The following is a 13,625-nucleotide window of genomic DNA, read 5'->3' as shown; positions in this document are numbered from 1 at the left end:
CTCTCTCTCTCACCGGTTTTGTTTGGGTGAATTAGTCTGAAGGTCAAAGGAACAGTCTCAAGGAGTGGCTTATGTCAGAAAGTAAATTATTACCCTGCCATTGCTCTGAGGGACCACAGAGGTCCTGGAGAGCCCCTGGAGGGTTGGGGGGTGGGTGAGGACAAACCTCCTGCTGAAGGATTAGAGGGCAGCTCACTACAGAAGCCGGAAAGTGGAAAAGGTCTGAACAAAGTGCTCTGTTTTCCAAAGACAGGTCACATGCTGGGCACTAGTGGAGGTAATCAGGCATGTGTCACCTGCTAAACCTGGCAGCAAGAGAGGCAGGGAAATGTTAGAAGTCCCGAATCCAGACACAATCCATCTACTAACTGGTAGTTCATGTAAGTGGGATGAAACCAGTGGAAGGGCTCCATAAAATGCTGGATTCTCTTCTTCTCATGGCTCCCTAACAGCCTTGTGATTTATAGCCCCTACAAGCCTCCTGCAGCCCTGTATGGAATCTTTGCAGGCATAGGAAGAGTCAGGAGGAAGTGAGGGTTTGGTGTTGCTGTGGCGATAAAGAGACTCTTGAATAGGCAGGTGCATGAGAGGCCTTTTCCCATGAGAACAGTGCCAGTACCTGGCTGTATGGTACCATTGCAGCTGGGCAGGGAATGGCTCTTTCATCTCGAGAATATTTTGCAGAGGTCAAAAGCCCCACACTCTGAACTGGGACAAAAATGGACCTGTTATATGGAGCTATACATAGAGCTGGAAGAGACCTTGAGGGATCATTGAGTCCAGTCCCCTGCCCTCATGGCAGGAGCCAGTCCTGACAGATTTGTCTTGGATCCATAAGTGGCCCCCTCAAGGACTGAGCTCACAGCCCTGGGTTTAGCAGGCCAATTTTTAAACCATGGAGCTATCCCTCCCCCCATTGCAACAAGTTTTGCAAACTGAAAAATCAAGAAAAAAATTATTTTTAGTTTGCTCATTTCCAAAACATTTCATTTCGATTTTGACCTTTTTCCTTTTTTTGAACCCCCCCTAACATTTAAAACAAAATGTTATTTCAACTTAAAAAAAGCTCCAAACTGTTGCCCCTTGGGACATGTCAAAACAGAACCTTTCAACAATTTTGAAACTTTTTTCTCAAAAGTTGATTCAAGTTGGAAGGCAACTCATGAAAACCAACTGTTTTACAGATTAGGTTTTGACTGATCTGCATTTTTCAGCAAAAAACAACGGTTCATCAAAAAATTCCTGACAAACTCTCGTTACCTCTGCTGCAAGGGCACAGTGCTTTGTGGGGGCAGCATACAGCAGGGACACAATGAATTGAGGGTGGGCCATCCCTAAGGGGACACAGGGCCTGGGGGCAACCCCCACAATGTCCCAGGAGCGAGGCCCAGGAGAGCTCCCTCATCACAAGCCCCACCCAACTCTGCTCCACTCTGCCCCCTCTCCACCCTTTGTCCGAGCCTGAACCCTGCTCCACCCATACCCTGCCCCTGCTTCCCCAAGCAACATGGCCTAGGGCATTAAGGAGCCTTGCACAGGGTGCCACCCCCTCCCCTGCACTCACTGCGGCAATGGGAAGCAGAGTGCTAGGAGCTGGGGTGCACTGCTGCGGAGGAGTGCAGCCAGCTGGGAGAGCATGGTGGGGCGGGGTGGGGCCGGCTGCTGGGCCTCTCTGGATTCCGTTGCCATGGAGAGTGAACGTGAGGGCAACCCTTGCTGCCTCCTTGCACCAAGCCTCGTAATTTCCCAGGTCGCTCTAGGCCATAGGATGCTTGAGGTGGCAAACCCTCTGCTCCCAGCAACCTCAGCGCTGGGGATGGTTGGACTTTGCAGCTAGTCCTAACTCCCTAAGGAGCTAAATCAAGTAAAATCAGTCAAACTTGGCCGTTTCCCCTGCAGCCACACACTACTGAGGAACGGGAAAGCCCCTCTGGCAAGAAATGGTGCTCTGGAGTTTAGCCGTCACAGAGTGAATCAGTGGTTGCCTTGGCCCTTAGGCTGCTGTTTAACCTTGCACTGATATTTTTCTCTGCGCCTCTTGAACATGACAGGGAAGGCTGGAGTGGGAAGGAGATCTTATCTCAGACAGCTCAGCAGTTCTTTAAAGGCTGCTCATGCCCTGCTAGGGGTGTGGAGGGGCTGGTAGGTGTGAGAGTGGAATTTTCCACAGCGGTATGTCCCAGCCTGCCCCTCCCTTCCTTCACAGCACCTGAGGCACCGCAAGACTCTAGCCTGAAGAGGAAAGAGCACTTATCTTCTGTATAATATACAGCATTGAAACTTTACTAAGTCACTGTTCAGTTGTAAACTTTTGAAAGACCCACAGCATTTTATTCAATTACGAACATGCAGAGTTCTGAGCAATCTTCACTCCTGAGGTGTCATAACTCTGACACTCTACTGTATTCCTGGCCTAATTTTAATTTGTATCTGGGGCTGTGCATTGTCCTGTCTTGCACAGCATCCTGTGTGGCAAGAGGCAGAGTGGGTCAGTGGGTAGAATAGTAAGCTGAGAGTCAGGAGACCTGGCTTCTGTTTCTAGCTGTTTTATGGCTTTGGGCAAATCACTTTACTTCATTGTGCCTCTGTTTCCTTTTCTGTAAAATGGGGATAAAGACACTTACCTTCCTTTGTAGAGCTCTTATCATAGAATCATAGAATAATAGGACTGGAAGGGACCTCAAGAGGTCATCGAGTCCAGCCCCCCGCCCTCAAGGCAGCACCAAGCTCCGTCTACACCATCCCTGACAGATGTCTATCTAACCTGTTCTTAAATATCTCCAGAGAGGGAGATTCCACCACCTCCCTTGGCAATTTATTCCAATATTTGACCACCCTGACAGTTAGGAATTTTTTCCTAATGTCCAATCTAAACCTCCCCTGCTGCACTTTAAGCCCATTACTCCTTGTCCTGTCCTCAGAAACCAAGAGGAACAAATTTTCTCCTTCCTCCTTGTGACACCCTTTTAGATATTTGAAAACCGCTATCATGTCCCCCCTTAATCTTCTTTTTTCCAAACTAAACAAGCCCAGTTCATGAAGCCTGGCTTCATAGGTCATGTTCTCTAGACCTTTAATCATTCTTGTCGCTCTTCTTGAAGAGGTCTGGCTGACAAGGGACACAGGTGAGCTAAGAATGAATAAGCAGGCACCAGCATTGTATAATTCCATCGCTCACATTGATTTATTGTATTTTAAAACACTGACAAAACACATCACATCTTGGTTTGTTTGTTTGTTAATCCTCTGTATACTCAGGACACAAAGTTCCAGAATAGCTGCACTGGCGACGACGAGAGTATTTTCGTCATGAAAACACAAAAAAGGGCCAACGCCCCCAAAACCAGAAATGAAACAAGTGCAAAATGAATGAAAGTGCAAAAAAGCTTCATTGTCAGCAACACGTGCCTTCCAAACACAAGCCCCTTCCCCCCAACCAAATAACTGCAACCCCCCTCCCCAAAATAATGGGGTGGGGGGGAACTGGACAGAGCTGGGCTGCAGCCTTTACTAGTGTCCTTTTCTTGGCACTGAGGGACAAACTGTCAGACCAATCCAAGAAATGACAACAGCAGAGAGAAGAGCAGTCAGCCAAATAACGGCTTCCAAAGGTTCCCTCCTCCTCTCCTTTGATTTCCACCATTGCACTCAAGTCCAAAGGTTCTCCTAGCAGGACAAGGCTGTCCTAGCAACCTCACCTCCTAGACAATTTGGGTTTCTGTTCTTTTAAAAAAGTGCTTGAAGTTGGTGCAGAAATAGCTTGGATCTCATAGCTCTGGAAAGAAGCAACCAATTAGAGTGCAGCAAGAGAGGAAGCACCCCATTCCTCCCTCCCCCCCCCCCCACCATGAGTTCCTAACTAGTCTTCCCCTTCCCCACAAAGTGTCTGGCTTTCCCCATTACCAGTGGGGGTGGGGGGGAGGGAAGGGGATAAATCCAACCAGCCCTGACTTAGGCTGTGTCCACACTCAGGGGTTCTTTCGAAAAAAGTAGCCTTTTTTCGAAAGAACTTCCCCTGCATCCAGACTCAAGCCGCGTTCTTTCGAAATTATTTCGAAAGAACGCGGCTTTTCTTTCGATGGCGGTAAACCTCGTTTCACGAGGAAGAACGCCTTCCTTCGAAAGTTCTTCTTTCGAAGGAAGGCGTTCTTCAATGTAAAGAGGCTGTCTTCGAAAGAGAGCATCCAGACTCGCTGGGTGCTCTCTTTCAAAAAAGCGGATTTCCGCTATCGAAAGATCCGCCTGCAGTCTAGACGCGCTCTTTCGAAAGAGCCTCTTTCGAAAGATGCTTTCGAAAGAGGCTCTTTCGAAAGAAGCCTGCAGTCTAGACACACCCTTAGACTGTGAGTGATAGGCTCCCTGCTAAGTCCAGGCTGGCCAGAGGGAAGAGTGATGGGCTGTTGAGTTGGCAGGCTGTCATTAAAGAACTGGGCACCAGTCCTTCTGCCATAGGATGCTGGAAAAGGGGTCTGCTGGTCCCTTCTCCATCACCTGCACATGGGTGGGAAGAGAATAAATGGAGGAAATGGGATGGGGAGGAAATAGGGGGAAAGATTGCATGTCCCAAAAATCCTACAATCAGCCCCGCTGGCTTGGAATGTTTGTCAGGACACTGGGCTTTCTGGACCAGACCAGACCGCTCTTCCCCCAGGCACTTCAGAAGCACGAGTTGCTCCCAGGGACGGTTTGTGTCTGGGGAAAGTCAGACAAACCCTGGAAGTCGGGGGCCTGCCTCTTCTCGCACTCCATGGGCCTGGCTGCTGGAATGAGAACGAACATGGAGGGCAGCCCCATTGCCTGGCTGAGCTCACATTGTGCTGTCTTCCCACAGCAGCAGGATGTCACAATCACAGTCAGCCTCGCCATCGTCAGCACCCAATGGCAACCATCACGGGGCGGGAGGGGGTGGACTGTGAGACAGGAATTTGCTGCCATCATAGGGGCAAAGGACTGGCTGATTGTCCTGCCTGGCCCCACTGATAATTCTGTGCTGCACCACCAGCTCCCAGTCCCTCTACTGCCCCCCCAAAGGGCAGGCATAGCCAGGGGCAAGGTTTGAAACTAAGTCGTCTGTTTGAGACATTGCTCTGGCTTCCCCCAAAACGAGTGCCGAGAAGACTCCTGGGCCAAGCTCAACCAGATGAAACACTGCAGAGCGTGCCACTAGTGAGAAATCCGGCCTGCTAGGAGGTTAAGGATTAAAACCCTCACCAGGGGCGTTAGCTTTTCCTGTGCATGGATCTCAGTGCTCCCTGAGCTGGTGGGACGTCTAACTAGTAAAAAACAGGGAGCAGATCTTGGCATTTATGAATTGCAGAGACTATTTTGTTAATTCTGAGGTCAGAACAGAGGAAAAGCTTCTCTTTCTTAGACTTTCCCTGAGGGTCAGGGAGAACAGCAGGTCACGGAGAGAGCTGGGCAGGCAATGCTTTTCTCATCCCGTTTTAAAAGATTTCCAGAAAAATTTCCCATTCTGCACTAGGACAAGCTCGAGAGCCATCAGACACTTCTTTTTAAAAAGAGAGCCCCACCCCCACTACACCATAGTCGCATGGTGAGAATACAGGTGGGCTTTGGGAGACCCAGGCTCAGCTCTCTGTATCATAGCTATGAGGGCTCTGGGGATACTGGGACTTGTCTCTGATTTTGACCAGAAATTCCATCCTGAATCTGAGGAACCTTCCCACCAAAGCTGTAACCAGAATTGATACATTCGAAGTAAAAGTTTCAATTTCGATGAATCAATGATTTTTGACCAAAACAACCCAGCCCAGCTATCATTAGGCAGATAATTGTCAACCAATTCCAGTCAGGGAAAGACTGTTCTACTCCTCCGCCCAAATGCTGCCATATGGCCAGTTGCTAATATCACAAGAGTCATGTCCCTTCAATGAAAAGAACATGTCACAAAAACAGTTGAGAAGTGGAGGAAGTAGCATCCATTGATTTTCTCTCTCTCCCTCTACTTATACACACACACACATACTCACACTCTCACACAGCTTTGGGTTTTTTAAAAAGAAAAAAGAACATTACAAGCTGTAACAGTACATAGCCCTTGGCCATCTACAAAATCTGCATTTCTCTCACCCAGACCAATTCAGAAGCTTCATACTTCAAAGGTCAGGAAACAGTCCACGCAAGAGGGGAATGGACTCCGGGCTGGGGCAGTAGCTAAGCGAGTGTGACGAGAAGGCTCATTACCACAAACACACGCACACAGACACCAACACTCTGTCTCACTTCACATTTACAGTGAGGATCATCTTCCTGGGGAGCGCCAACCTGAGATAATCCCCTGAAAGACCTTGACGGGGCTGTACCTAGACTCCCCTAGAGGTGGGCATTTCAGTCCGGTCTGGTCTGTGTCCAAGGTTACACTGCAGGGACGTGAGAATGCAGTTCAGGTAAAATCTCCTAGACCTGTGGTGTCCAACCAGTTCTGAAGCAGTAGCCACTATAGCCACATTCAACCGGTCACATAGCCACATTGTTCAAGCCAACTAGCCACATTCAATCAGCCAAATAGCCACATGTGGCTAGCAGCTAGCGTGCTGGACACCACGGTTCTAGATGCTGTCTGTAAGGGCTGGGTGGGCTCAGTTGGATGGGCACCGATGGGGAGCCCCCAGATGGCTAATCAAAACGTTAGTTTCACAGGAGGCCAGAAATCCAGCTGAAAGTTGGAAGGTGTCAAGTAGCCATAAAACAGCTCATCCAGTGTCCCATTGGCCATTGAGATTCCAGGGAGACAATCCTAGGCTGGCTGCTACAGCCCCTGTTCCTTTCAAAATAGGCCCACTTATTGGAACAGCCTCCCCAAGAACCAGTTACTCGATCTGTCGTCATAACTTCAAATGCAGAGTACGACTCAGGTGTCCGACTCTCCACTCCAGTGCGGAGCCCAGAGTGTGCCTGTGGCATCCAGCTATCACGGCTGCTTTGCCTGCCCGTAAGTGAAAGAGGAACATAGTCACTTAGTAGGTGGAGACGGAGCTGATAAGAACAGAATATTTCTTCCTTTCTTCCTCTGTTGTGGATAGTTCCTGTAAATACATGGACTGAGCCTTTTGTGGGGATATCAAGAGCTGACCAGGAGACTGACTTTCGTTTTGGATCAGTTTGGAGATATTTCAAGGGATGTTGACATGGAGCGTCCCAAAGCTGAAACCACATTTATATCCCAAGACCGCTTTTCTTCTTCCTCCCATCCAAATCAACAGCGGCCCAGGAGAAGAGCTCCTCTTTGGACACAGAGGCCAATCTGGCACCACTTGCTGAGGATCAGAATGCATCTATGGAAGGATTGGTTCCAGAGCCCACAACTCCTCACCCCCCAGTTTGCTTCTCCCCGCAGACGAACACAGGTCAGGATTTGAACGGAGAGAAGACAATGAAAGGGAAAGAAAGACAGCTTGCAAAACAAGCCCAAACGTGTACAAAACCCCCATACATTGCGTAACATCTTTTATGAATAGCAAGCAGCAATCATTGGAATGGCAGATCAAATGTGACCCCAAAGAGTCAATAATAAAAAGAGTCAAAATGCTGCATTTCCATGGGAAGCCTAGCATGAATTTGACCCATATGTACATGAAAGTGGACATCATATGCCATGTTGCTATGAGACATGTTGCTGGTGCATATGGTAGGAGCGGTCATCAGTTGACCGGGGGTGGGGATGGGGACAAAGGAAACGGTTGATTCATGTTTCTAACCTGACAGAGCGTGGACTGGGGACTGTGGTTCCTCTACCCAGACTACACCTCTTCTGACTGGCCCTTCTGGAAGCTTTTACATGGTTGGCAGTTAGCTGCATGCCAGTACAAACCCTGCACTACCCTTTTCTCAGCCAATCCCAAGAGGCTGTTTTGTTAATAACTGGCAAGTGATTGTCTTTTGGAAAAGCAGTTTGCATGTCTTGTCCCAGGGGAATGGGTGTCAAGTAACTACGGACAACAGCGTGGCCTTCCTTGAATTGCTTAGTTTGATGCGGAAGGGCTGCTGAGATCTGAAGATAAAACCTCACCAGAGTCAAAAAGGAAGAGAGTCCTTCCGACTCTGCAAAGAATATCTGTGCAGCAGAGCAACCACCCACCCAGCCGAGGGAGCACAACTGACCTGACTATCCTTATTCCCAGAGAAGTGCTGACACGGCTGGTACATTTATACTTAGACTGTAAGCTCTTTGGGGCAGGGACTGGTGTGTTCTGTGTTTGTACTGCACCTAGTACAGTGGGGACTTGGTCTATGACTTGTGCTCCTGGCTGCTACTGCAACACAAATAATAAACAGTAATAAAACACTGACCCACAGCAGCAAAGAGATCTGCAGCATAAAGAGCATGATGGGCTTGTTCCCCATGAGAAACAAAAGGAAATAGAAGAAAATTCAGGTTGCCTCATGGTGAAGGTGACACAAGGCTGGGGCAAAGCCAAGTTACTGCCTAGCTTCAAAGGGAACGTTACAAAAACTGGAGAGAAACCAAGTGGAATGTTATCAAAAGCTACTTGAGAATGTCCCTTTAAACACCAACCCCAGCGCAGCAAACATGCTGGGAAAACCCTTTTCAACCACCAAGAAAAGGAAAATAGAAGTGGGTGGGGGTCAGGTGCATGAGAGAGAAGGGGTGCATGGAGGCAGTTTAAATCTTATGAGAACACCAAAAATTCAATCTTGGTTTCTTGAGTAGCACCGTCCCTCAGCCCTCCACACCCTAGTACCTCCTTCATTCAGAATCTCTCTCTCACACACTCAGACACACACACACACCCTCCTATGGAACATGGTCAGTCAGAAGCATATGAAGGGCAGGGGGCTATCCTGTCTCACATCCACAATACTTTAAACGCATCAGAGGCAGAGTGCAGGTCTGTGGTACCCCAACTGCAGCTCGCCCACCAGGCCGGGAGAGAAGTATAACAGGACAGGGAGAGAGAAAGACGAGAGACGAATTTGGTTCAAGGACAGAGAAGGCGACTCAGAGAAGGTGCGAGCAGGATTTTCCAGCTGCTGCAGTAGGACGGTCTCTGCTCCCGTGAGTCAGACAGACAGCTTTGGCAGCTGCCGAGCCGAGGGCATTCCCAGGCTGAGGGGCACGGTCACTTTAAGGTGTCATCGGCGTTTTTGAACATGAGGATGGCGTTGTAGATCTTGAGCGCCGGGCCCAGTTTGACACTCATGATCTTGACAATGTCGGCTTGCGTCAGCAGAAGGAATGCCTCCCCATCAATCATCTGCAGGAGAGAGGGGGCTGGGTTTGACATGCACATCATGCTGCAGGAAATCTGGGCTTCAGCGCTGCCCATCCCCAACCTGTCCTCCTGGGCCAAACAAGGAGCAGACGTGCACGCATGGCCAGCAAGGTAGCTCTTAGGATGGACTAACTACGGCATGGGCTCCCAAACTGGGGCAGCATGCCCCCCTGGGGGAGCGTGAAGAAATTCCAGGGGGGGCACGAGGCAACCCAGCCACACACACCGAGTTTTGCTGCTATTTTTTTGGGAGGGGGGGCATGAGCGTTTCTCAAAAATCAAAAAGGGGGCGTGATGCCAAAAAGTTTGGGAACCACTGAACTAGGGACATGCAAATCTGCTTCCTGCTCAGTGCAAATCTTCTCCCCAGCCTCACCCCGTGAGCATGCTGCCAAGTGGCAATGGAAAATGGCATCAAGGCAAGTGAAAAGGCAGGCCATTCACTGGGCAGACAGAGTTGCTTCCAGCAACCGAAGTGCCTTGAGGCAGCCAGTCCGGGTAGCTCTGCGCAAGTAACTGAGTAGCTCTCCGCCCACAAGTCCAGGTTATATGTGCTTTGTGTAGGGGTCAAAAAGCTTTGCAACCTCTAGAACTGCAAACACAGCCTGGGATCTGGGGGTATGTCTACACTACCCTGCTAGTTCGAACTAGAGGGGGGTAATGTAGTCATACGGAATTGCAAATGAAGCCCGGGATTTGAATTTCCCGGGCTTCATTTGCATGAAGCTGGCCAGCGCCATTTTTAAATGCCGGCTAATTCGGACTGCGTGCCGCGCGGCTACACGCGGCACGAACTAGCTAGTTTGGATTAGGCTTCCTCGTTCCACGAGGCGTACAGCTAGTTCGGATAGGAAGCCTAATCCAAACTAGGTAGTTCGTGCCACGTGTAGCCGCGCGGCACACAGTCCAAACTAGCCGGCATTTAAAAATGGCGCCAGCCGGCTTCATGCAAATGAAGCCCAGGAAATTCAAATCCTGGGCTTCATTTGCAACTCCGTATGACTACATTACCCCCCTAGTTCAAACTAGGGGGGTAGTGTAGACATACCCTGGGACTCCAGCGGGGCATGTAATCCCCAGCAATCGAGATCCAAAAGGAACTGAGCCAGCCACCTTTTGGCAGGAGGATGCAGAACTGGCTGCCAGCATTCCCTCTAATTTTTCCACCTGCAGAATAAATGTTGTTATGTGCACCACGGCACATGTGGATGTGCACCAGCACCACAAACACATGCTGCCGGCCACGTGCGCTCTGCTAATCATCTGGGTGGCATGTGAATCTCTCATGGGCGGCCGCCCAGCACTCAGCATACAGGAAACTGCTGGCTCTGCTGCTCCCCCGCTGAGCCCTCGGAACTCCCCCACCCCCAGTCCCTGGTCTCAGGGACCACACTTGTCCCATCCAGGGGGTGTGACCGTATCTATCTACTTACTGTACCTGAGCGGATCCACGTGGTGCCTCATGTGCCTGACACACAGACAGACAGACAGACAGACGTCTGAGGGAACTACATGGGTGTGGCTAACTGGCCACTGGGGCTATGCTCTCATGGCCTGTTACTTTGGCAGCAGAAGGGCAGAGTTCCAGAGGCCGGTGGTAGGAGGCCACGTAGGCAGCCCATTCTCCCATCCCCTTCTGACTGCAAATGGGCTTCCTTTGCTCCCCTCGCGCACACGCAGGGCCCCAGTCTCCCTACCTCATCCTTGAAGAGTTTGGCTTGGTCCTCACAACCCGTCAGCGTCTGAACAAAGCTAAAGACCTTTGGAAGAGACATGAAGGGAAACAGAACCAGGGAATTAGCCTGCCTGAAATCTCACCTCTTGAGCACCCCTTTCAGGTACGCCTCTTGGCATCTCCAGAGCAGGGAGTCTCCAGATATCTGCATGCCTTGCTCCGGCCAAGAGCTGCTCCTTTCTCTATAAGCCGGGCGTCAAACGGGAGGCAAAGAGCCTTTTATTCTAACACCCCTAGTGCAGCTACTTGCTGTCCACAATAAGGTGACACCTCAGCAAAGGATGGGCACTGGAGCAGGTGGGGCGGAGACCTTAGATCATGAGAGCAGAGTGCAGGGCAAGGCCACGTGGCTGGAGCGCCCAAGAGTGCCTAGGGAGCGGGCACAGCAGTGTTTGGCAGCAGCAGCAGGAGGCGTTAATAAGGAGCTTGGCTAGAACCGTGGGTCAGCGAGGGTTGGGTTTGACTCTCTCGCTTGGCTTTAGGGTTGTTTTGTCTTTAACTTGCTACTTACCAAAATACATGAAAAAAAGCCCAAATGGATTTATTGGAAAGGTTTGTAATAAAATAAGTAAGTAAACAGCTGGCTGCTGGCCATGTCCTGGCACAGACTCAAGAGACTGGTTCCAGTCCAATTGCTAATCAAGTGAGAACGTATTGGAATCACTGACAGGCTCTTTGAGGGGTACGTTCTCCTGCCATACCAATTAGACCAGTGGCTGGATGAGTGGGGGGCTCTAGCACGGAGACGGCGTCTGTGAAATGAGTGCTGCACTGAGAGTGGAGAGCTGGGAGGAATTGGAGAGGCTGTGGAACCTGTTTGGCTCCCACTGGCAACGTGCACTAATTCCCAGCTGGAGGGAAAGGACACCCTCGCCGGGGAGCCATGCGCACAGGGGAGTTTGCACATGTGACTTTGGGAATTTGACCCTCTATTTCTACATTTTTCTCTGCTTTACCAGCCCTCTCTGAAACTCCCTCACCTCATCAATGGTCCACTTGGCCACAGTAGCAGCTGTGATGCCAGCCACCCCTGGCAGGAGTTTGCAGTGTTGCTCCCAGCAGAGGGACAGGGAGCGGTCAGGGTGAGCAGATAAGGCCGACATGAAGAGGGACTGGTGCATGTTGTCCGAGGAAATAGCTGGCAAAGAAATTCAAAATGTTACACAAAGTGGAAGGCCAAAGAAATCGAGTCATATCCTGCAGGTCCTGAATGGCTTGATGGGTCTGAGAAGACATGGGGGATGACACTGCAGGGGTTTCAGGTATCAGATAAGAAGAGTTGTGCTGTGCTAACTATTGCTAAGTAGACGACATTCTTCTCTGATACAGTGGAACTGTGTCCCAGAAAAATAACACAGTCACGATTTCTATCATGATGGTGTCTTTTTATAATAGAGACACAGTGGAGGGATGGAATATCTTTTATTGGAACTTTTGAGCTTACACAGAGCTCTTCTTCAGTTCTAGGAAAGGTTCCATAGACCTGAGGAAGAGCCCGGTGTGGCTCAGAAGCTTGTTTCTTTCACCAATAAAAGTTGGTCCAATAAAAGATATTAGCTCTCTAGAACCCTGAGACCAGTATGGCTACGGTAACACTGCAAATCTCTTTATCATGACATGATTGAGGTTACGCTGTTTCAGAGGGAAAAATGTCTGTTTAGCAATAGTTAATGTAAACTTATTTAACTTGATCATATCCCTCTATTACAGTCAGAGCATAAAATTGATAAGAACATACACAGGACAGTATATAGACATGCACACCTCCTTACTTAGATAAACTGAAAATAATTTAAAGATCTGATCACCATTTCTGCTGTGTGTTTACCTTTTGCATTTAATTTAAAATAGATCTGTAGAGTTCTGTGTGAATACATCTGCAACTGTATTTGCAAAAATGAACCGTGGCTATCTGCAAGCCCATCTGTGGCTGCAGATACCTGTAGATATAAAGCAGATATCCATAGATTTGCAGAGCTCCATAGATATTGGCTGTGATGCTAGACTGGTCAGTTTCACTTTCTCTTTATAATTGGTGTCACTTGCTGTTTCTCATGCCCTAGCCCCTTGCTGTTACCTTGTACATTCCGGTGCTATGGGGCTATCACTTTTGTTTGTTACTTATGAAAACACTCCTGTTCAATGTTCCACTCACCAACTTTCATTTCAAACCAACACTCAATTTCAGGCTGAACTCTGTCCCTTCATTTTTTTTACCAAGATTGGTCTCTTCTCTCACTAAGCTAGTTAGTTCCTCACCTCTAATATCATTAACTCACAGACATTTACCTTCCTTCCCCCCCACCCCCCGCATCCCCCTTCTGTTCTGAAATGTGATTTGTCCTTTTCATGTGTGTTCATTTTTTTAAATTGTATGCTTTGGTATATATGGTTGTGACTATTTTCTTCCACTATTTGATCTGAGGAAGTGGGTCTGGCCCACGAAAGCTCATCATCTAATAAACCATCTTGTTAGACTTTAAAGTGCTACATAGTCCTGTATTTTGTTTCAGCTACACCAGACTAACACGGCTACATTTCTATCACTAAGCTAGTTAGGACTTTCCTGAGCTCCTTGTAAGTGACCTCATTTGTTTCCCTCATTCAGAATTTTCAAGGCAGGCTCCAGCCATTGT

At 49.1% G+C, this 13,625-nt stretch overlaps 1 protein-coding gene across 2 annotated transcripts in view; it reads right to left on the bottom strand.

Moving 5' to 3' along the window:
• Window positions 1-4,260: 4,260 nt before the first annotated feature.
• The window catches only part of L3MBTL1 (L3MBTL histone methyl-lysine binding protein 1), an 82,694-nt gene continuing 73,329 nt past the window's right edge, over window positions 4,261-13,625 (bottom strand). For both annotated transcript variants that reach the window (XM_089769641.1, XM_075901377.2), the window contains exons 20-22: window positions 11,970-12,127; window positions 10,952-11,014; window positions 4,261-9,236 (exon numbers count right to left, since the gene is read on the bottom strand). In XM_089769641.1, the coding sequence (XP_089625767.1) occupies window positions 9,102-9,236; window positions 10,952-11,014; window positions 11,970-12,127 (356 nt within the window). In that variant the 3' untranslated portion in view covers window positions 4,261-9,101. The remainder of the gene's footprint in view (window positions 9,237-10,951; window positions 11,015-11,969; window positions 12,128-13,625) is intronic.

The sequence above is a fragment of the Pelodiscus sinensis genome, chromosome 17 (genome assembly GCF_052426305.1).
Source record: "Pelodiscus sinensis isolate ZL-2025 chromosome 17, ASM5242630v1, whole genome shotgun sequence".
Lineage (NCBI taxonomy): Eukaryota > Metazoa > Chordata > Testudines > Trionychidae > Pelodiscus > Pelodiscus sinensis.
This window is presented reverse-complemented; position numbering and strand designations above follow the sequence as displayed.